The following is a 24,995-nucleotide window of genomic DNA, read 5'->3' on the forward strand; positions in this document are numbered from 1 at the left end:
AGATTATCTATATAGAGAAAAATGCAATAACAAAGTTGCAGAACAACGCGAAAGGTTTAATCTTCGATTAGATCAATTCAAATAAATAAATTCCCAACTAACAAATAACAAAATGACAAAATTAACATAAAAAGAATATTTTAACGGAATATTCCAAAAGTTTTAACAGAAGTACCTTATTGATATCAGAATAAGAGTTCAGGGATCTATTTGATACTTTTTAAAGGTCAGGGATCAAACTGTCCTTACCACATGAGTTCAGGGACTGTTGGTGAACTTTCCTCTAAACTCAATCAACCAAGCTTAGCCCCAACTAAACTTGATCTCAGAGCCAACAAAAACTATACAAGAATAAATCAAAGAAAAGCCTCCATGTAAAGCTAATTATTTTTAACTCTTTTTTAGGTTGCATTTGAGGTTGTTGTTTGTAATTTTCTTTATCTAAACTTTAAACTCTTCTTTCAGAATTTCAGTTTTGAACGGACATTCATTTGCTAAAATGAAAAGTATGACGCCATAGAGGTTTGTATTGGGGAAGGCTCATCGCATGACATCATGTTTTGGCATCAAAAAGGAGTTTTGACCATTGGAAACTGAAAAGTTTGAGGAGTATCATGATTAATATGAAAGTTGAGGGAGTGAATCGAGAAGAGACCTAAAATTGAGGTTGTTAAACTGAATTTAGTCCTTTTTATCTAAATTCTAAACTCTAAACTCTTCCTTTAAAATTTCAGTTTTGAACGGGTATCCATTAGCCAAATTTCAAAGCATATGAGCATTATTTCAAACCCAAAACAAGAAGAAGAAAAATGTGAGATGCATGAATACCTAGAGAAAACTACGCCGGAGGAAAGCAAGGGTGTCGCAGGTGTGATTACGTCATTTTCTGAGAAATTGTTAAGGATGTTGTTGAGTGAATCAGAAGCAAGATGACGGTTTTGGATAAGAAAACTAGGTTGCTATATCATTAATTAATGTTAGTACTTAATCCATCTACAATATGTGTTGGATTAAGTGCTAACATTACATTTACTAAATTGAAACACTCCTCAGCATAAAACATTAGAAGCATTATTCTTAAGCTAGGGGAACCCAATGATTAGGTAGTTCGAGATGCCTATCGATTCGTCCATATACACCTATACGCGTAACAAAACCAAAGTTCCGTTTGGCGTGTTGGTTTGCGTGAGAATCAGTCGGTTCTTCCTTCTCACTTAGAGCTTGGTTTTTTGTCTCATGTCAACCCAATCTCCATCTAAGAGTCCCGGGGTGGACATGGGTTGAGTCAACATTTCATATGGTCTCCTAAAGATTTATAGATTCAAAGAACCAAGGAACACATTGTTACTTCTGATCGAGTGACAGTGCGTCCTATTCTTGATGGCACAAACATTGTCTCCGGCGATCGCATTCCAGATAATCCTCTCGTGCTTTCTTCTCACCACTTACGGTTTCTCATATTTCCTCTCCATCCTGCATTTCAATTCGTATGGCGCATGTTAGGCGTTGCACCCTATACAGCTTAATCTCAGCTCATATCTACTCCTTGCCGGGTGGTTAGTGATGGGTAGGAAATGAGAAGTTCTACTTGGAGTTCGTGATTTCTTAATCTGTCATCACTTTTCACACATTGCCGAATCGGACATGTTTTTCAATGTATCTCCCCATCTCCTCAAAAAAGTATTTGGGGACCGCGGGAACAATTTCCCTAGTTATAAAAAAAAACCCCCAATTAACAACATCTCAAAAGCCTTCTCAACTGGTTGGCTTCTTTCTTTGTATACCTCTTAATTAAACTCTGATAGAAGCATCAGCATTGTACTAACACCAATTTTATGCACATCATATTTTCCTCCTCTCCCAGCTCGCCATCTCTATAAAAAAAAAAAAAAGGCATCGCATGGATTAAAGAGCACGTTCTACGCAGGAAATGGTGTGTCACTCACTTTGCTTCCAAAGCCATCCTTGAGGACATTTCCAATCACACACATGAGCTATTTATTCTACTTGTTTCCAATTGTTAGCGTGATTCAAGAAGAAATCGATGTCCTGTGATTTCCTCCGTAATTTGTGGGGGGATCTGATTATATATAGAGAACAATCATATGTGTAAAACATCAAATAATCAATACAGCATTTCATTTCTCTTTTTCATTTGGCATCAGAGTCAATTTTTTCTTTTTTTTTCTGGATTTGGGTTCGTGTTCTTACCTCTTACAGTAGATCGGCGCATCCCCGTCAGGAGGAGTCTTCTTCTTCATCACCCAGCGCCTCTCTCTGCCTCCGCCTCCAAGCGCCGCTTCGACCAAGCCACATCGAGATCTCCACCGCCGGCGCGCCGCATCGAGCTCTCCACCGCACCAAGGTCCGGCTCCACCGCGCCGCCCGAGCTCTCCTTTTTACCTTTTTTTCAATCGAACAGGGGATCGGGAGAAGAAGAGGCGGAAAGGGGGTGTTTCAACCCTAAATACCCGGTTAGATTTGACCCGGACCCGACACGGCAGATCCGACCCGACCCGGCCCAAATTTGATAGGTTCATATCAGTTTTTTGGTGTTTCCGCTGTATAATCCCTTATTTTTAATTTGCTTTTTCAAATGGTTTTTGGAGACGAAGTTGAGAATTTTCAAAACAATGATGTTCTGAAATTTGAAGTATCTGTCAAGAGTTCTGACAGTGGTTCATTTGGAGGAACCAAACTCAATGGGATTAATTTCCGTAAATGGAAGAGAATTATGACAGCTCATCTTCGAGGAATGCACAAGATGGGGCATGTAACCAGAATAACTAAAGCTCCTAGTGCTGATGATATTGCTGCCTACACTAAATGGGACGACGATGATGGTCTTGTAATGTCAGTCTTGTGGAAAGCTATGAATGAAGAGATAGTTGATCTGATGGAGTCATGTGTAACGACCCCAAAATTTCGAGCTTAAAAACTCAAAATTCTAAAGTCGTTAAACACAAAATAATCTCAATAAAATCGAAATCATTTAAGTGCACAGCGGATCATCACTGAGTTATCAATACAACTCAGAAAACCAATTATTACAACCCAAATTTATAATTTACATTACGTAAGTTGGAATGTAATAATCCTCACAATCTCTTACAAAATAGTCTCACAAAATCCTCACACAAGCTGGAGGTAAATCACTTCAAGTCCTCTGAGCGGTCCGTCAATTCCCGCTAATCTACACCTGCGGAGTCATCCACTACACCATCGAATTGGTGTACCGGGATTGTAAACACAAACCCGGTAAGCTTTACAGCTCGTATGAGTAAAATCAAAATATAATTCGCATATCAAAATATACGAAAGATCACAAAACAACAAATATAAATGCCCTCATGAGTCACTCGTCAGCCCATCTGGTTGACCCAAAGAAATATGAAATAAAACGTTCATGAGGAAATTAGGTAACCCTTCTGGTTACCCAATGCATTTATAATACGGGTACCAAGAACGCTGGTACACATCTGTTACCCCTCTCGTAATACACCGTTGATATTGGATAGCCACCCGCTACCCAACATCCAAAATACACCGAGTACCCATGAGCAGATAACCACCCGTTACCTCGCATGCAGTACTAAGGCAGACAGACTAGAGCTCTAACTGTATCGTAACTTTCGTCCGGCCAAAGGCTAGGTTCCGCCTTGCCAAACACGTACAATAATCTCACATCATATTGTACCAAAAATCAGGTCCGAAGACAATTCACATTTTAACAATCTCAATGTTAAAAGTCACGTACAATAATCACACATCATATTGTACCACACATCACGTCCGAAGACAAATCACAATTTTTAACATTCTCCGTGATAAATCATGTACAATAATCCCTCATCATATTGTACGTTTTAAAACTTTCACGATATCACCACAATAAAAATCATAACAGTATATTATATAGCAAACTATATATATTCGTATTTATTACCATTTATACAATATATACATAGTCCACTATATCCTATACATGTCATATTTCATAAACACCTGAAGAATTACGTACAATATTCTCACATCATATTGTACCATTCAAATCACATACTCATGCAAAATTTTCCGTCACCGAAATGACTATTGTTAATGAATTAATAACAGTACGTAATTTAATGAACTATATATATATATGTACTTATTACCATTATACGGTATATATGTAGTCCACTAAATTATATACATGTTGTAATTCATTTGATAAACACACTTGCAAAAATGTTGAATCACCACGAGGGTAGATTCGTAATTCGGTGAGATTTTACTCACCTTATTGACTTGAGTGCAATTCCACAATTCCCGATGGAAATTCTTTTCCTCGATTTGACGATCACCTTAAAAGAATAAGAAAAGAATTTAGAATCGTTTCGTAAACCATTAAATGCCAAAACAGTAATAAACGGTTACTGTTCAGCAATTTTGGTTTATACGAAGTTACTGTTCACGGTTACTATTCACGGTTACTGTACAAATACACGATTAGTACGTATTTCTGTACGTATAAGTACTATATACGTATTTCTGTATGTATAAGTATTATATACGTATTTCTGTACGTATAAATATTAATACGTATTTCTGTTCGTATACGTACGATTTAAATGTAAATACAAATTCAGTAAATAAAATTTACTAAATTACCCTTTTACAAAATTACTTTTTACATTTACTGGAAGTAATTTATAATTACATTTACCGAAGGTAAAATTTAATTACATTTACCGTAGTAAATAAAATTTACATTTACATTTAAGTAAATTACCAAAATACCCCTATCGGAAAACGTTTTCACACCGCCGCACGTGGCGGCGCGTGTGATGTCACCACCACCCCAAAATCCTCCTCCTTTCTCCCCTCTTCCTTCCCGCAGCCACAGACCCCTCCTAAACTAACCCACGCACCCCCACGCGCCGCCTCTAGGCGGCGGTATCCCCTCCTCCCCACACACCTCCGATCTCCTCAATTCGATCCCAATTTCATCAACAATTACAATCGATCCATCAATTACAATATTTCATACCTTAAACGCAGCTAAAACCTCCGATTTGACGAAGCTCGGATCGTCGGTGAAGCTTCGATTCCTTGGGGAGGTTGGGTGCCCCTGGGTCGATAGCGGAGGGTTCTAAGGGCGGAGGTCGGCGTCGTGGAGCTCTCCCCCGTGCCCTTGCGTCGCCGAAGTGGTGCTCGATGGTGGCGCGATGGTTGCGGCCTCGGGTTGGAGCGCGGTGGCTCACAACAATCGCGAGGAGATGCGTCGACCTCGGGGTCTGCAGAGATGAGCCGTGCGGTGCTCCTACGCTAGGCGGTGAAGACCACGGCCGAACGGTGATGGAGATCGCCGGCGAGGACAGTGAGTGAGAGAGAGAGAGAGAGAGCTCGGGGAGGGAGAGAATCGCGAGGGGAGAGAGAGAAAAGGGAAAAGGGAGGCGGGGTGAAGGGTTTCCGAAAATGGAAACCCTAACCCTTAAATTTTTCCTTTTATACCCTTTTCCAGATCGGAAACTAACTTCCGTCGTTAATAACCTTTTCGTACGACGTCCGGTTCGAACGCGTCACATATCCACGAACTTGTATTGACGAGTTCTACAACTTTCGTGAAGGAAGTTTTCGCAAACGATCGACAGAATAAAAGTCGATATAAACGTTACGGAAATGTAACGTTTTTCAATTCAAACGTTTTGAGAACGTTTCCGCTTCTCGTTTAATAACGTCGCCACCAAATGCATTCATTCTAATTAAAAAAATTCGAAATTTATAGAATTCAAATCAAACTAAAATGTTTGAAATTTAGGGTTATTACATCATGTGACACTGCACAGGCAATATGGAGGACACTAGTAGGCTTATATACTAATGACTTTGATTTTATACAGGTTCATGAGTTAATGTGCACAGCTTTGGTGATGCAACCGGTGGCGCAATATTTCACCAAACTAAAAAATATTTGGGCTGAGATTGATGTGAATGTCCTTACATGATCAAGAATCAAGAGGATATTGTCTGGTACCAACAAGAAAAGGAGCTTGAGCGCGTTCATCATTTCTTGAAAGGTCTTGATGCAAAGCATAACAATGCGAAAGGGGAATTGCTCAGAAAGACCGAACCCCCTAGCCTGATTACAGCTTTTACATATATCCGAAATGATGAGTCTCACCAGGAGAGTCTTCATCAGACACAAGTTGAAGTTTCCAGCCTTACTGTTCGCGCTAGATCTCCAGCACCACCCTTTCAGCAGGCCACTTCAGCTCCTCTTCATCGGCAAGGACTACCACCCAGCTTCGGGAATCAACCCCGCCCTCCTTGCTCTTATTGTCATGATACTAACCATGCTCGTGCGACCTGCTGGAAGCTGTATCCACACCTTAGGCCTACAAGGCCCAATTATCGTCCCAAGACGAAAGCAGCTATTCAATTCATCCAGGAACCAAATATCTATGGTATGGTTGGACATGCATCATACAGCAGGAGGAGCAATGCCTACCGCATCCATCGCTGGTCGTGGTAAAATTGGTATGGCTTTAAATATCTAACTTTGTTGGTTTTGATACATGGATTATTGATTATGGTGCGTCTGATCATATGACTTATGACAAATCTTATTCTACCGTATTGTCTCCTCCACCAGTATCTTATGTTACCAATGCTAATGGTGAGGCTTTTCCTGTAATCGGGAAATGATCAGTTCGTATGACTCCCACAATAGAGCTTCATAATGTGCTATATGTCCCTGCTTTATCTCATCATTTGATATTTGTTCCCCAATTGAACACTGATGCTAAGTGTTCTGTGACATTTTTTCCTATGTATGTGATCTTTCAAGATCTTCTCACCGGGGAGTTATTTGGTCGGGAGTATCTGAGGGGTAGGTTGTTTCATCTGGATCAGACATATGCGGGGGAAAAACCAGGGGCACAGTCTCGGACCGCTTTAATCTCCACTTCTAACAAGCTAAGTGAAGTTTGGTTATGACATCGTCGCTTACGGCATCCATCTTTTAGTGTTATGAAACAATCCATGCCTACTTTGTTTATTAGTGTAGATGAGTCATCTTTACGTTGTGAGACATGTGTTTTGGGTAAGAGTCATCGATCTACTTATTCCCGTAGTCATTCTCATAAACGTTTTCTTCCTTTTGAATTAATTCATTCTGATGTTTGGGGACCCTCTAAAGAGTCTACTGTGTCAGGAATGCGGTATTATGTGTCGTTTATTTATGATTGCACCCGTCTTTTCTGGATTGTTCTCCTCAAATCTAAAGACTAAGTTTATTTTTTGAAGAGCTGTATCATGGAGAAGGGGAGACAAGTAAGCCATTAAATATGCTGACAGATTCAATTGAGATTACCAATGTGTCAGCTACACAGGCACCACCAGATAATTCCAGTGTAGTAACTCCAGAGATTCAGGTACCAGAAGATGACAACAGAACTGCCCCTCATGTCTCCCGTACTATTTTTTATACACATGACCAATGCTCTCCTGGTACGGAAGATCACTTACCTAAGGTTAGTCATTCTATTGGGACTAGTACTAGTGAGGGTAATAGTAGACAATATGTCTTGCCAGATAGGTCTACTCGGGGTCAGCCAACAAAAAAATATGAACCTACCCTTCAGGCTAAAGCTAAGTATCTTGTGGCAAATTTTATGTCTACCAAAAGATTGTCTAAGTCATATGAATCATTTGTGAATCAAATATCTACTGTATCAGTACCTAAGAAAATGCATGATGCATTGAGAGATCCTAAATGGAGGAAGGCAATGGAGGAAGAGATGGAAGCATTACAGAAGAACAATACTTGGGAGCTTGTATCTCCATCACATGGCAAAAAGACTGTAGGATGTCGTTGGGTGTTTACAGTGAAGCATAATCCTGATGGGTCAGTGAGCCGATATAAAGCACGCCTAGTATTAAAGGGGTTCACCCATACATATGGCATAGATTATTATGAAACATTTGCACTTGTTGCAAAGATAAACACTATTCGGGTATTGCTCTCTTTTGCTGCTAACTTAAACTGGCCACTTAGACAATTTGATGTTAAGAATGCATTCCTTCATGGAGAACTTACAGATTGAGAAAGTCTTTGTATGGTCTTAAACAGTCACCTCGTGCTTGGTTTGGAAGATTCTTACAATTCATGAGAAAAATTGGTTACAAATAGAGTAATTCAGACCACACATTATTTCTCAGACATCAACAAGGGAAGGTAAGAGCCCTAATTATATATGTTGATGATATGGTAGTTACTGGGAATGATAATGTTGAGGTGGGTAGATTACAGAAACAGCTAGCCACAGAGTTTGAGATGAAGGACCTAGGTACACTCAAGTACTTCTTGGGCATTGAAGTAGCCCGGGGAAGTGATGGTATCTATCTGTGTCAGAGGAAGTTATTTGAGACTATATTTCGAATATAAAACACTAAGTTATTTAAGTTATTTGAGACTTTGAGTTACTTAAACTAAAAATTTGTTATTATGTTTATTTTTTGTATAATTTATATATATATATAATTTTTATTTGACGTTTCCAAAACGTACCCGCTTCTTAAAAAAATTGAAAAAAATACTTCCGCGTTTCCAAACGTTTTCGCTTCCGCGTACCCGTACCTGATTCCGTGCAGCCTAGATATTAAGCCTAAGTGTGTTATGCAGCTGTACTGTGACAACAAAATAGCTATTGATATTTCACAGGATCATGTGTAACATGATCGTACAAAACATGTGGAGGTTGATCGTCACTTTATAAAGGAGAAGGTAGATGCGAAGATCATTAGTTTTCATTTTGTTCCTACAGAGGAGGAACTTATCGATATGCTCACAAAAGGAGTATCTAAGAAGGTCTTTTATGACTCACTTAGTGATTTCCTCTATAATTTGTGGGGGAATCTGATTATATATAGAGATAGTAAAACATCAAACAATCAATACCGCATTTCATTTCTCTTTTTCACTCCGATCACTGAACCTCAACTTAACAAGAGAAGAGCTGTTCACCCACATAGCCGAGTTAGAATATCAATTCTTACCCTCTGAATATACATCGTCGTTGTTTGCAGCAAGCCTCAAGTTTGAAAAAAAATTGAAACCCAAGAAGAGAACAACATGGACATTCGGCGTATCAAAGCACCTGAGGGAAAGTTGTGTCAGTGAAGAGTATTTCCAAATCTGGGGAGTCTGGTCTCTCCCCTGCTCCAGTTCAAGTGGAGGTTATCGGTTCGGTGAATGTCGATATGCCATCATCGGTGCCCGACAGAGTTGTGAAGGTGGATGTACCATCAGTGGCTGCCGGAGTTGGGCTTGGCATTCTTAGCGCTATGGTGATGTTCAGAGCCGGAGAGATGCTTGTGAAAGCCGTTAAGGGAGGAGGCAACTCTGCCAACCGATGATCTTGTAATCAAGCGGGGTTCATTTTTTCTATTAATTTACTATTCTAACCCTAACTTATTATATTCCATACTTTTAGATTTTTAATAAATGAAGAGTAAATTTAGTATTTTTTAGTTAGGCGGTTGTGTTTGGAAAATTGCCTTAATATATAAAGATGAGATGTCGATGATTTGTTCAAAAGAAGAAAAACACATGTCAAGGATTGAATATAAAATCCCCATGAAAGTCTACATTGTTCTTCAAGTAAACGGTGCGTTGTATTTTTATTTTCCTTCTCTAAATAGATAATTTTTGTTCCACGAGATTTTATTGCTCTTTGATAAGGTTTTTATCGGAACAACACGAAAGCACCGAACAGAATTTAGTACACATCATGGATAACAGAATTTACCGAACGGTAGGAACATACCTGAATAAAAGGTTCCAGATCTCAAGGCAGGTAGGATCATCATGGATTCATGATTGACTGATGATGCAGCAACTCTATCATTATGGATCTCACTCCAAGACACAATGTCCCAATTCAAGTAAAATAACCTCAGAAGAGGATCTTCTCCAGATGATAAACTATTGATTCTAGACAAGGTAAAACCATCCCCGATTCCTCATCATACCACGCAACAACTACGTACTTTTAACATGTTGGATTTATGGTTCGAGTATTGAAATATACATCTCACATTAGAAGCTGAGAAAGAAAGAATATATATTCATTCTCTGATATGAACACAGGATTTTAGAGAATATTAACAAAGAAATCAACTTCCGAGCACCCCTTCTAGTTTCTACTCTCTTCCTATTTTCTTTTTCTATTTTGGTTTTGCTTTCAAGTCGAGCATTTTACAAATCATGGACCCTGACACTAGTTACAAGTTACAGCTCACAAATCAATACACCAATGAACTCTAAATTGAATACGAAGAAGAAGAAAAAATATAAAAAATAGTCTTCATCCTGTCAACTGTGGTTGTTCCTAAAGAAATTGAAATCCCACCGACGCATCAAACCATCCATGACATGGCTTGCAGGGTTTTTCACAACCGTCACTGTGGCTGTTGTGTTAGCTGACATGTCGGTGTCTGATGTGCTTTGGACTTTATCTGGCACATCCTTTTGAGTTGACGGGCCAGCACTTCCCAAGTCCTTTGTGGAAGTTGAAGTTTCTGATGCAGGTTTTGTGGATGGTACAGCTGCATCAGGTATTCGCTGGTCAGGTCTACAATCATCAACCTTAACAGCCGAACTGGAAATAGAATTTGTTTTTGAGGACCCACATTGCGCACTCGAAATGGGAGTTGATGCTGCCTCTACAGGTTCTCGTTGTTCTACTGGAGACAAGGCATCATGATAGTCATCTTTTTCTGATAACTTTGAAGAATCAGGGGTATTCCCTGGTGGTTGCTCCCCTGCCTCTGGGTTCGGGTGTCTCATTTCTAAGTCTTTTAGCGACAAGAGCACTGCTTCCATGAACATCTGATAATAGGGACAATTTAGATTATATTCAAAGTAAAAAAGGATTATTATAATGTTGAATCTAGGCATTTAGCTAGGACAATTAGATGGCTCACTCTTTCTTCCTCCTCCACATCACTTGGAAAACCTGCCAAGTCATCGAGTTGGTATTCTACATATTGATCATCCCCCATTGGGGCTGGAACCTGGGGATGGCCATTTGAGAATTCAAAGCTAATCATGTCAGAAGATGACGGACAAGGATCGTGATCTGCTTTTTCATCCTGCGGAACCATGCAGTGTTAGTACTTTAAAAGTTTAAATTACATTACCATCCTAGTAAATAATCAGGTAGAGGACTAGAACTATTCAGGCAGTGATACAACACAATAATTGAGATCCACCAAGCTCACAAGATTCACACTTTTATCTTCACTTGAGCAATTTATGCACTAATCAAGCATATGCCACGTGCCAACATCAACTTATTTTGGGGAGGGAGTGGGAATTGGGGATTTGAAAATTATTAAACAAGAGAAAAAATAGCAAGAAGTACCTTAGAATGAGACTCGTCATTTTGGGATGATATACCCGAAGGGACCTATAGGGAAGAAAACACATACCAAAATTAGTCATTTAGGTGGCAACAAAGAAACTCTCTTTTCTTGTATTGTTCGCAGTTAAGCAGCCAGAATAAAAGGCAACCAGCTTTAAATGTGGCCATTTTACAAAGTGTTGAAGTGGCAGCCCATTTTCATACTGTACCACCACATCAAATAAAATAGTTTAAAGTAGAAGTCTACTTTTGTATAATGTACTATTACACATGAAAAAACCAAAATAAGAAGCAACCAGTTACTAACATCTGTTCGACTCATGGGTCTTCTTGAACGGAGTTGGCTAATGGCATCCTGTGTGCTGCCACTCGTTGCTGGTTCTGCAGGATTCAATTTTAAGGTTTCAAATAAGAAGGTTGCTAAAAAAGGATGTGGTCAAAATTGGCACTTGACAAAAAAAGAATGAGGATTTTAATCATGCCTTTAGAAGAAGCAGCTACACGTCCATGGTCATAATCAACCTCATGCATAGTTCCCCAAGCACCCTGCATGTATACCAGTCAACATTCAGTAAGTGCTCCAAATGTAGAGCCCAGTAGTTATAAATGTTCGAAACTTACAGCTACAGTTTGATTTACCTTGCCAACAGTATCATGCATGCTGTCGAAAAACGTACCCCCAACCTCATCTTCTGGGGGTTGCAAAACATTGTGGAAGAAGATGTTTATAGAATCAAAATAGAATTGAGGCCGTGGAGAGTTGTGATCTCCCTCAAACTTAATGATATTTTTATCTCCCTGAAAAAGTTCACATTGCATGACGTGCCAAATATAACATTAGATTCCTCTAAAGCAAGACAACAAACAAAGAGAGTTCATTTTGCTTAACTAACAAGCTCAATCTCAGTGTTGCTAAGGTTCGCACATACTACATTTTCAGTCGTAAAAGAAAACTGAGATTTTCAGTTTGTTTAGATTTCAATTAAAAAATATATTAAACACAACGGGTGGCCATAAGATGACTGCCAGCAAGCATATAGCCACTTACCATATACGCCTCAAATATACGATCTGAATGATGGGGTTGTATAAAATCATCATCAATGGCATGTCCAAACAAAGCTGGAACAAAACAGGAGTTTGCAGCCTACAAGAAAGGGAAAAAAGTTCAACAAATGACTTGGTGATACAGTTGTATCTGATATGTCTGAGTGAAAATAGAGTTTAGCAAGTTCAACATCAAAGTAATCAACTGTCTTTGACCAAACTGCTTGAATGCAGATGATGAATTTATTAAGCAGAACTGTAACTGTTATCCTGAGGCAACTACTTTGAATGCTGAGTCACCTATTTTTGAAGGAATTGTATATTTCAATATAGTAAAATGAACTGGCACCAGAGGAACCAGTTACTTGCATCTTTTATTACTGATCAGTACAAAAAACATTGAATACCTTAATTGTATTCAGGTTCGATATGTCAAATTTCGCCTTTTTCTGGATAGCTCTTCGCATGTATTGGATAGCAAACTTCACCTAAGAATAATAAAAAATAATAATAATTAGCGAAGCTGAAGATCATATGACAGTTACAAAAAATTGATAAACTCTGAAAGGATCTGATTTACAGGATAGGTGCTAGAGTAAGCACAATTTCCCTCTATTAGCATGTACTTACAGTGAACTTGGGTAACCGAATTTTGTAGGTGTCAACAAGTTCCATCATCAAATCAACCAAATCAGAAAATGGACTGTCAAGAACAACTCCGGCGATTGAAGGGTCCTCAGCTCCATACAGGAGACTGCAAAATTGTAAACAGTTAGTGGCAGATTAACCAAGCACAACAAGTATAGGAAAATAATTTATAAGAAAAGGAAAAGTGACCAAGATGCATAATGATAACAATATTCTAATTAAATCTGCAAAGAAAGTATTTCAGATGTTTCTACAGCATGCCAGATAGCAACTAAACAGTCAGTCACACCAAGCATGAGCATATGTATGCTTGAAAGACACTTCTGAGCAATCTCTTACTTATAATTCTCAAGTCACGTCTTGGTTACCAAGATTCAATTATTTAAGTGGAGTATGAACTTCTGTTATATTTTTTTTTGTCAATATATTCTACCCGCCATCATAATCTCATCAACTGAGCTTGCTATGATTCCCAGATAACACTTATATTATGGGAGTCATGCACACCATGGTATAATGGATAGCATATCATTTTTTCATATTATATGCCGTGTCGCATAATGGTATTAAACACGCATGTGTAATTAGACAGTTGGTTGCCGCCTTCCTCAGGTCCAACACTTGTGAGACTCTTCATCAAAGAAATGAGAAACATAAATGTCAGAGTTGCCTTCTTATTTAAGCCTTCAACAAAAGCTTCAAAAACCTTCAAAACCTAATATCCTGAACGGCTAGCTAAGAAAAAAGAGGAGTGCTGCAAATATAAAGTCATATACTGGCTTCTTTTTAAAAAAAAAGGGTAAACTAGTGGCTACAAAAGATACTTATAGAAAAACCATACGGGAGTTCCCAGCAAACTGAATCACAAAAATATAGGACTAGACCAATGTAAAACAGAAATTAAAGAGAAAGACAACAATTCACAGAACATTAAACAAAAAAGTTAAATAAATTAATTGTTTGGTTACAACATTCTCACGATCTAACATTTTTCGATCCTACAAAGGGTAAACTAGTGGCTACAAAAGATACTTATAGAAAAACCATACGGGAGTTCCCAGCAAACTGAATCACAAAAATATAGGACTAGACCAATATGAAACAGAAACTAAAGAGAAAGACAACAATTCACAGAACATTAAACAAAAAAGTTAAATAAATTAATTGTTTGGTTACAACATTCTCACAATCTAACATTTTTCGATCCTACTTGCCAGCAACCGCCAAGAGTTAAGTTCATTGGGCTATATGCCTACATGGTACTTGTAATCAAGCTTACCCACGGCTTCTTAACCGTCAGACCTTTTTATAAACTTAATCGCAAATGCTTTGTTAAATAAACAAACCACGCATCACAAAAAGGAGTGATCTCCCCCAAAAAAAGGACTGATCTTACATGTTTCATATTTGGAAGCTCCAATTATACTCAAACCTAACATTTGATTGGTGAAAACAGGACAACAATCACACTTTTTTTATGTTAGGCTTGTGAGTACCTAATTATGTCTTTAAAACTTCTTTAAAAGCAACCATTTAGATTATTTAATAAGATCAGAAGAAAATTTGTGAACTAACATTAAGCACAACTAACTACAAATTACTAATATATTGAATAACAATCCCAGTGCAAGTAGCTCTGAAAGATCTATATTGGTTCATTTAATGCATGCAAGAATAATAAAAATAATGAATATATGAATCATGATACCTAGTGACAGCACCCATTGAACGGCCCCACAGGCCAATCAAAGAGACACTTCCATCTGCTCGCAAATAGTCAACAACAGTCTTCAAGTCGTCCTTCTGATAAAGTTGTTAACAAAAAGAATGTGAGATACCAATGCAATGATCCAACATAAAAGCATGTGTGTTAAAATGTCGTGATCTTTATTGACAATGAACTTCAGTCATTTATCGTCATATAAATGGTTTTGATATATGATACTGGTAATTTATTTTGTATTAATGTCTATACTAAAGGTTGTTTAGAGAGTCTAAAAGGGGTGGTTGTTTGGTAGGGGAGCACATCACCTGTGCCCATTTTGGATGCAGGATCTACTTATTTGAGGCAAAAATTGTTTAAAGCCTTATTCAGTTCTGAGCTAAATTTTTTTTTTCTGTTTTTTCAATTGAATAAAGATTAATTACAATGTTTTGGGTCCTTGGGGGAGAACAAGGATTGTGTGTTTGATTGATTTTCTCCTATTGCGTTTTAAGTTCAAATTTTGATGGCAAATTCCTTGGTGGGTCTGTGAGGATTTGCTTGGATAAGGAAAATTTAGATCAAAAATAACCATTGGGTCAGTGTCAGCTTTTTGGTGCTGTTTTGGGTGGTCAATACAACAGCAAAACTGGTTTTTATCTTCATAGGGTCACCGGCCAAAATATCACTAAAGAAGATCTTATGAAGCAGATTGAGGGGAGTTTTTACGAAGAAGAAAGAAGCTAGATCTGAATCGTTTTCTTCTGAGCTCAATCAGTCGGAAGGAAAAAGAAAAGATTATTATTTACTTTATTTTTGAGTGAGACATAACAAAGTCAGTGGGGGGTTAGGCTAGTGGTTACGTGTCAAATTCCTATTTGTGGCACATGTTTGGCACAAGGAAAATGGGCACAGGTGATGTGCTCCCGCTTGATAGCTGTCTTAGCATTTAATGTACGTGTCTTTAATGTTGTGGGAACACTTACTTCATTCCAACCCAATGTGACGTGCTCTCCACCAGAGAGCCCAGATCCTGAGAAATCAAGAGCGAAGACTGTAATATTTGAGGGCAGCAATATAATGGCCGCTTCACTTGCATCGGCCCTGCACCCGCTGTCAATAGAACATGTCGCAGTTACTTATTTAAATTCTTTAGAACAATCAACCACAATTTAACCAGCATGGACAGAATGATGAGCAATACATGCAAAAGAGTGTAGCTATGAACTATGAATTACACTTTGTAGTATAAATACTGGTTAATATTTACTGGTTTGCAAATGGATACAGGTCACACAGTCACGCACAACAAAACAAAACAGAACATTTCATGGATGTCTGATAGGTAATGCTTTAACGAGCAGTGCATTGAATCAAAGATTTGAGCTTCGATTGTTGAGGTCGCTAATATCCATACGGATAAGTTCTGGCCGGTACCATTAATAGACAACTGGCTTGTGTATGCAAAACAGTACTTTTAGTACCAGCCACAATATGATTGTCCATTGTACATCATTTCAGAAGTAAAATTGTGGTTGGATGATTCATTCAAATTTCACACCCTATATGATATGACATTTCAAGCCTTTGAAGAGCACAAGCTTGGCACATCTAAATTGGCGCATCTAAATGTTATAGATCTACTAGTAACAATTAAGCCAGCCAGCTTTCTTAGTGAAAAACTGAATCTTATGGCATTATTAGTTAGGTAACTCCAATCCAATGGAGGCTATGGAGCAGTTAAAATTTTGAATACCTTAATTGTAATAAGAAATCACACTTCTAGAGTCAGAATGAATGCAGTTATGCATAAAATAACCATCAAAACTATCGATTTTTTGATTTTCAGATATAATCACCTGTTTCCATGACAATATATGACACAGGGCAGAGGCTTTCCTTCAGGACTAACAATTGGCATGTAATGACTACACTTGAGGACATCTCCCCGACTGTTTTTAAGCTGCAAAAGAGCCCTTCATATTTAAGTATAGTACATCGCACCATCAAGTTACAAGCAGTGAACAAAAAAAAATCAAGTTACAAGCAGACAGTATATATCAGAAAGATCAAACTTTCGGAGACAAACGGTCACAGTGGTTGCACTAAAGTGACTGAACTAATAGTACAGTTAAAAAAAACTTGAAATACCTTCATCATATACACATTACGTGAAAACCTACCTCCACATCCTTCCTTTGAAACCATTTCCGCTTGAGTATGAACTCATCATCCAGTAAATCATTTTTGGGGTCGTATTCAGCCCTGAAAACAAGAAACCCGCTCAAATTTCTAATTCTAACAGGGAAAGCAATCCAGTTTGAACAGCTTAAAGTTCAGCAAATCTTCTGCCAAGAATCCAACACATCAATTAGAAACAAAAGATTCTAACTTTCATCTAGAGAGTATGAAGCACACGATTAGCAATTGACATCTATGTGAAGTACCAATCATCATATGCTTCATACCAAAAAGAGAAAAACGGCATCAGCATATAGCTGAATTCTACTATAAGCAAAAAAGTTAAGGTATGCCCAACTAAATAAAGGGTATCATTTCTAATAGACCCAGTAAGATTCAAAACTCCAAATCCCAATTTCATCAAACAAAAAACCCATCAAGGAATTGGGACAAAGCAACAAAGGGTGTGTGATGATTCACCTGGGAGGCCGAATAATGAAGTTGATAAGTGGCTCCATGGATTCAAAACCGATCTCTCTATGAGCTGGTCTTCAACAAAATTCAACTCCTTTTAGCAATATTCCAAAACAAGAAAGCATCAACATAAAAACACATGTACAATTCTGAAAACAAAACAAAAGGAACCCAGAAAGAGAACCCACCTCAAATTGGGTAAGAACAACAAGAAACAAAGAAGAAGAAGAAGAAGAAGAAGAAGAGGGGAAAGGCTTTGTTGTTAGTTGGGTGGTTGTGGTAGAACCACGGTTGTGTTTGTGTCGTGAAAAACAAAAGAGAAGAGGAGGAAAGAGCAAAAAGGTGGTTTGTTTAAGTATTAAATTACGGGTTTGGGTTGCTTGCTTCGCTCCTTCCCTCTCTCTCTCTCTCTCTCTCTCTCTCTCTCTCTCTCTCTCTCTGCCTCTCTGGCTCTTCCCCTCGCTTTTCGCCAACCTGTTCCGCACGTGTTTTTGCCACACACACACACAACGCCGTTGGCTTTGCTTCTGATGCGATTGCGAATTTGCGATCGGGTCGGGTTGAGACGACCGATCTCTTTTCAGTTCCGTTTATGTTTTTCGGAAAAGAAGAGAATTGAACTCTAATCTTGAATTTACGACGACTCACTTTTGGATATATGTAATAACCCGATTTTTCAGAACGATGTTTGGATTGTTTAATTTATGTTAAGTGGGAAATTCGTTAAAATGAAATTTGAATCGCTTGCAAAATTACGAAACTTGAACGGAAACGTTTCAGAACGTTTAGTTAGTAAAAACGTTAAATTTTCCGCAACGTATATATCGACTTTTACTCCGTAGATCGTTTGTGAAAACTTCCTTCACAAAAGTTGTAGAGCTCGTCGATACGAGTGCGTGGACATGTGACGCGTTCGAATCGGACGTCGGACGCGAAAGTTATTAATGTCGGAAGTTCGTTCCGATTTTAGAAACTAGTATAAATAGAAAAATTTTGGGATTAGGGTTTCCATTTCTGGAAACCCTTCACCCGCCTCCCTTCACTTCTCTCTCCCCCTTTGCGATTTCTCCCCGAGCTCTCTCACCCTCAGAAAACTCCCCACCGGCGATCTCGCCGTCCAGCCCGCCGTGACGAACACCGCCCCTTCCAATCGCGTCGCACGGACTCCCTCTACAAACCCCGAGGTCGACGCATCTCCTCACGATGTCGTGAGCCTCCGCTCTCCAACCCGAGGCCGCAAGCTTCATCGCCACTATCGAGCACCACTTCGGCGACGCAAGGGCACGGAGGAGAGCATCACGACGCCGATCCTCGCCCTTGGAGCCCTCTGCTATCGACTCAGGGGCAAAACCGCACGATTTCAGTCCACCCCGAGGAATCGAAGCACCACCGACGATCCGAGCTTCTCCGGTGATAAATCGAAGTTCTAAACTTCAATTAAGGTATGATTTGATGTAATTAATGGGTTGGTTGTGATTGTTGTTGGATTTTGAATGGATTGGAGGCAGATCGGAGGAGGTGAGGAGAGTGAGGTTACCGCCGCGTTAGGCGGCGCGTGGGGGAGCGTGGGAGGAGTAGGAGGTGGTCTACTACCGTAGGAAGAAAGGAGGATGGTTTTGGGGCGGCGGTGGCGTGCTATGCGCCGGCCTTAGGCTCGGCGCGTGTGCCCCACGCGCTGCCACAGTGAGTGGCGCGTGAGCGCCACGCGCGGCCTGCCGGAGGAGGCGCGTGTACCCCACGCGCCGCCACGTGCGGCAGCACGTGAACAGTAACTCCGACACAGTAAATTGTAAAATTTTATTTTTACGTACGGTGAATGTAAAAGTAATTTACGTACAGTAAAAGTAAATTTTATTTACGTATGGTAAATGTAAATGTAAATTACCTTTAGTAAATGTAAAAAGTAATTTCGGATGGATAATTCAGTAATTATTATTTACTGAGACAGTACGTACATTTGAATAGTATTTATACGTATAAAAATATGTAAACAGTATGTAATCGTACAGAAATACGTATTGGATGTGTATTTGTACAGTAATACATGAATAGTACCCAGTGAATAGTGCTCAGTGAACAGTAAATTCGTAAAACCCAAATTTGCTTAACAGTAACCGATTATTACTGTTTTGGCATTTAAAGGTTTACGAAACGTTTCTAAATTCTTTCTTATATTTTCAAGGTGATCGATAAATCAAGAAAATGAATTATCTTAGGAAATTGTGGAATTACGCTCGAATCGATAAGGTGAGTAAAATCTCACATATTTACGAATCTACCCTTGCGGTGAATTCAAGATTTTTGCAAGAGTTTTAAATATTGAAATACGACATGTATATGATATAGTGGAATATATATATTTGTATAAATGGTAAATAAGTACTTATATATATAGTTTGCTATATTATATACTGTTATGAATTCATTGGAATTGGTCATTTCGATGACGAGAATTATATGATGAGCATGTGAATTAATTTGTACAATATGATGTGTGATTATTGTACGTGATTTTAACATGGAGATTGTTAAAATGTTGATTTGTCTTCGGACTTGATTTTTGTACAATATGATGTGAGATTATTGTACGTGTTTGGCAAGTCGGAACCTAGTCTTTGGCCGGGTGAAAGTTACGATACAGTTAGAGCTCTAGTCTGTCTGCCGGAGTACTGCATATGAGGTAACGGGTGGTTATCGGCTCATGAGTACTCATATTATTTTGGATGTTGGGTAACGGGTGGTTACCAATATCGGCGGTGTACTACGTGAGGGGTAACGGATGTGTACCAGCGTTCATTAGTACTCGTATTATAAATGTTTTTGGGTAACCAGAAGGGTTGCCCGATTTCTCATGAGCACTTTCATTTCATATATTTTTGGGACAACCAGATGGGCCGTCCATTGACTCATGAGGGCATTTATATTTGTTGATTTGTGATTTTTCGTATATATTGATATGCGAATTATATTTTTCATTTTACTCATACGAGCTATAAGCTTACCGGTTTTGTGTTTACAATCCCGGTGCACCAATTCGATAGTGTAGGGGATAATTCTGCAGGTGTTGACTAGTGGAGATTGAGAGACGACTCCGTAGTCTCAAAGTTATTCATTATCCTGCTTGTGGTGTGGTTTTCATTTTCAGAATAGTGTGTGAGAATTTGTGAGGACTTATTGGTGAGTTTTGTGAGAGATTGTGAGGATTATTACATTCCCATTTTATGTAATGCCGAATTATAAATTTAGTTTTAATAATTGGTTTTTCTGAGTTGTACTGAGAACTCAGTGATGATCCGCTGTGCATTTAAAATGATTTCGATTCGTTGAGATTGTTTTGGTGTTTAACGACTTTAAATTTTGAGTTTTTATGCTCGAAATTTTAGGGTCGTTACATTTGGTATCATAGCCACTCTGTCGTGTGGTGCGAGTGTGTCGACGAGGGCGTCGGACTCCCAAGGGGGGTGGATTGTAATAACCCACATCGGCCAATGGAGAGGGAGTGATGCGTCTTATATGTACATGCCCACCTTTATCTAACACGAGGCTTTTTAGGGGTTCAACGGCTTCGGAAGAGAGGAGAACTCCGAAGTTAAGCATGCTTGGCCCAGGGCAATCCCAGGATGGGTGACCCACTGGGAAGGTGCTTCTGAGCTCCCAAAAATAAAACCGTGAGGGCTATGCCTAAAGCGGACAATATCGTGTTACGGCGGAGCGGTTCAGGTCGTGACAATATATGTCGTTAAAAGGGCGAAGCATAAAGGTGAGGCGTTTTATCAAAACCTCAAACCTTTGAAGTTTTAAGAGGCCGAAATAAAGTCTTTCGTACTTTATAAATATTCAAATTGTAATAAAATAATAAAATAAATGTGAATAAAAATATTTCTTAATTCAAATAAATAATTAAAATACTTTAAATTCATACATTTTAAATTAACAAACGCATAAATTATATTTCTCTCCATTTAATTTTTTTTCTCCATTTATCACTAGAGCTGTTGGATACATATCCACAATAATATTAAAATTATTTCAATACGTGATATATCGTGAAAGGCGCGCCAAGGCGAGCTAAAGGCGACGTCTTTCATGTAAAAAGTCTTACAAATAGAGATTTGAGGCGAAATTGACTTGTCTTGTCTCCAGAGTCAAGACTCACCTTTTTTAAACATTGATATATGTAGATACGATACTCATCACTTATCACTACGGTTAAAACCACTTGTGTATCAAACCGACTATCTTTCAATATTTCGAATTTATAAATTATGAGAGGTTGCAATTTAATTTACCGTTGAAACTCTAAAAATGTTAATTTCTTTAAAAGATTCAAGTTCTAAATTTCTTATGGTGTGGTTCCCAAGTGTTTGTCACAATAGTGCCTTTTTAAGAATTCTATCAACTTCCTATCAAAACAAAGACAATATAAAATATATAAGATTTATGTTCTAAAATTGGTATGGTTTTGGACCTCTTAAGTTTTTCATCTTGAAATAAGGGAACTAAACAAATGCATATAGCAAAGGAGTTCCAAAGAAATGGTAAGAGACCTAAGTGAGTGGGATTTAATGGCAGCCTCTCACATATAATGGGGGATGAATAAAGTAAAATGTGTTATGATAATGACTACTAGGAAGTTGGAACCCTCATGGTGTGAGGCATCACCCTCCATACCAATTTGTTGCACCAAAATATTAAGTTTGTGTCAGCAAGCAACACAAGTACCATTTATTTTCCTTGTAGTAATGATAAATATACCACCACCCTAATTCAAAGGCATTCCCCATTTCCACGATAAACGATCTTTTCCCATATTCACAAGTAAACAATGATTTAACCCCCTTCAGTCCCTTGCCACACCCAAAAGAATTGAAGGGGATTGAAAGCATTTCCAATTCATGTTTGAATTAATTATATCAATGATAACTTGACAAGAAGTTAAGAACACGTACTAGAAGAATCTCCAATAATGTTGTAATCATATATGTATGCATGCTAGGTCCTAGTTTACATGAAAATATTTTATGATGTACAATTTTTTTTTAATGAAATCACGAGCGTTTATGCATACTAGCTTTGGCATGAAACCGTAGGGGTTTAATGAATGTAATCTCACTATTTGTACTTAAGAGTAAAATCCACTCCAACGTCATTTGAGCCTAAATCTTCACAATCGTGATCGTGGTAGTTCTCTCCTTGTCTCGTGTGGAGATAATTCTGCCAATTTTATTTTCTCATAGGTTGAGTTTTTGACTTGTGTTTCTTCAATTATTACTATCTTATCCATTCGACTTTAATTAAAGAATAAATATATCTTGATAAATCATGGGTAATTTTAGCACTTTAAAAATTTAACCATTCTAATTTTCTTATGACTTTATTAATATTAATTTTTATTGTGACTTTATTAATAGAAGATTTCCCTTTCGATTTACTATTTGGCTACAATCTTTTTTTTAGGTGTGACTGTATGATAGTACGTATGGGACAAAAGGCACATCTTCACAATCTGTCGGAGTGAATTATGCAGTTTATTGATATTATAAACATTTTTCTGATGGAGACTTGTTGATAATTGAAAGAGGAAGTAGTTAAATACCCGTCACTTGCCTTCGTATCGATCATGTTCCATTGAAGTTCATGATGTCTTCATAGCCGTCTCAAAACATTTGGAGGCCATTTGCCAGAACTTGTGGCCCTAACTTTCCGCAAGGTCTTACATAAAATATATTATTAAAAAAATTAGTTATAAAACATTATTACAAATTTCGGTTATTTTATTTTATTTAAGTCTAATTATATCTTATTTTCTCATTTATTTGACAATGTAATTGTAATATTTTTTTCTTGACAAAATATCTATTAAAAACAAACTAATAGGTGAAAAAAATATAAAAAAAGAAAGATCAAGAATAAGTAGTATATCTAGCCAACAAATTAAGAAAAAAGAATGAAGGAAATTCAAAAAAAATGATGAGGGATATTTGGACAAATGTATCTACAAATTAAAGAAAAAGATGGAAGGAAATATGCCAAAAGCATGAAAGTAAAAATATATATAAATGGGGATTAAATGCACTTAAGTGATGTGTATAATTCCTAAACTAGTGGAAGATAGAAGAAAGGGAGTGAACCTCAAATTACCAACTAAACCACTTAAAATTAATATATGTACTAAGTATATATATATATATAACTCTAAAATTTAGAGCTATGTGCCGTTGCTCTTCTTGCACACGTTAAGGAGCCGGCCCTGGTTGTCATGTGCTCATAGCAATAACTCTGGCTCATCTAACACCCCATTTGACCTAGTTGAGAAGAAGAAGAAGAAGAAGAAGAAGAAGAAGAAGAAGAAGAAGAAGAAGAAGAAGAAGAAGAAGAAGAAGAAGAAGAAGAAGAAGAAGAAGAAGAAGAAGAAGAAGAGAGGTTGTTAGTTTAGATATGTCACTTTTCTCTTCCAATGACATGTCTATGAGGTCATGGAAACTTTGACCAAACAGCTAGAGCATCATGATCACCTTCAAGACAACATAGGAACAGTTCAGATTTGCAACACTTATTTTATTATGGGTGGGCATAAACAGCTTGATCTCGTGTCTCGTTTTATTATAATAGAATGAGACATGAGACAAATCATTTCTATCTTGCTTCATTCCGTTCCGCAATTAAATAATTTTTAATCTTAACCGTTGGATATCTCATCATTACTGTTGATTTACAATTCTTAGATTTGTGATAGTACAAGATGAAGAATTAGGAGATTGCTACCTCGGCATGTGTATGCCTCCATATTCATATACCACATACTAATAAAAGATGACAAAAATATATAATTAGTCCAACAAAACATCTCAAAACATTACCATATATGCATTAATGCTACTCACATGAGCTCAAAACAATTAAGGTAGCAAATGTACAATGTCAAAACTCGCATGTATAAGGTAATACGCCATTTTAAGGCAATATATAATATATCAAAACTTTATATAAAGTTTAAGGGCAGTGAAGTGAATCAATTGATACATCCTTAATGTCACAGATTATCCTACTTGCTAGCTTGATATTTCAAAATTAAGGGTACCTTATGGAATTGCTGGGTACGTACAGTAGTACTAGCTTGATATTTTGGAAATGCATGGCACATTATGATTATGCTGAGACTCAATTTGATTAATACACACAGTGCTCACAAGTTGTTGTCAACTAATCAAACCAACAGCCACTGAAACAAATCAAACCAACAACATATATGCATTAGTAGCACTGAAACAAATCAACATCATATGCACCAGTAGCCACTGAAACAGATCAAACCAACAACACAATCCCTAACAAATCCACATTAAGGTCTCTATCTACTACCAATATTTGGGACGATTATGAAGACTTAGTCATGTGACCTTCCAAACAGTAGCATATATGCATAAGAAGTTATGTATTCTAAGGTCATGGGACAGTGGGATTAGACCCGTCTTGTCCCGATCCTAACCAAAATCAATCTCGAGTGAAATACATTCTCAAAAACCTCCATCATG

General features: G+C 37.9%; 1 protein-coding gene across 3 annotated transcripts; it reads right to left on the reverse strand.

Moving 5' to 3' along the window:
- Nucleotides 1-10,060: 10,060 nt before the first annotated feature.
- Nucleotides 10,061-17,788, reverse strand: LOC126790284 (uncharacterized). Of its 3 annotated transcripts, XM_050516464.1 has the most exons (16): nucleotides 17,649-17,779; nucleotides 17,467-17,554; nucleotides 16,989-17,070; nucleotides 16,665-16,768; nucleotides 15,792-15,918; nucleotides 14,812-14,906; nucleotides 13,086-13,209; nucleotides 12,863-12,943; nucleotides 12,457-12,555; nucleotides 12,048-12,206; nucleotides 11,891-11,954; nucleotides 11,716-11,789; nucleotides 11,409-11,453; nucleotides 10,969-11,136; nucleotides 10,675-10,873; nucleotides 10,061-10,590 (listed from the first exon to the last, which is right to left on the reverse strand). In XM_050516464.1, the coding sequence occupies exons 2-16, from the start codon at nucleotides 17,502-17,504 to the stop codon at nucleotides 10,358-10,360; spliced, it is 1,692 nt and encodes a 563-aa protein (XP_050372421.1). In that variant the 5' UTR covers nucleotides 17,505-17,554; nucleotides 17,649-17,779; the 3' UTR covers nucleotides 10,061-10,357. The 3 variants fall into 3 exon arrangements, with proteins under 3 accessions (XP_050372421.1, XP_050372420.1, XP_050372419.1); XM_050516463.1 differs by having other exon boundaries at nucleotides 10,061-10,873; nucleotides 17,467-17,530; nucleotides 17,649-17,788; XM_050516462.1 differs by having other exon boundaries at nucleotides 10,062-10,873; nucleotides 17,649-17,778.
- Nucleotides 17,789-24,995: the final 7,207 nt, after the last annotated feature.

The sequence above is a fragment of the Argentina anserina genome, chromosome 4 (genome assembly GCF_933775445.1).
Source record: "Argentina anserina chromosome 4, drPotAnse1.1, whole genome shotgun sequence".
In the NCBI taxonomy this organism is placed as follows: Eukaryota; Viridiplantae; Streptophyta; class Magnoliopsida; order Rosales; family Rosaceae; genus Argentina; species Argentina anserina.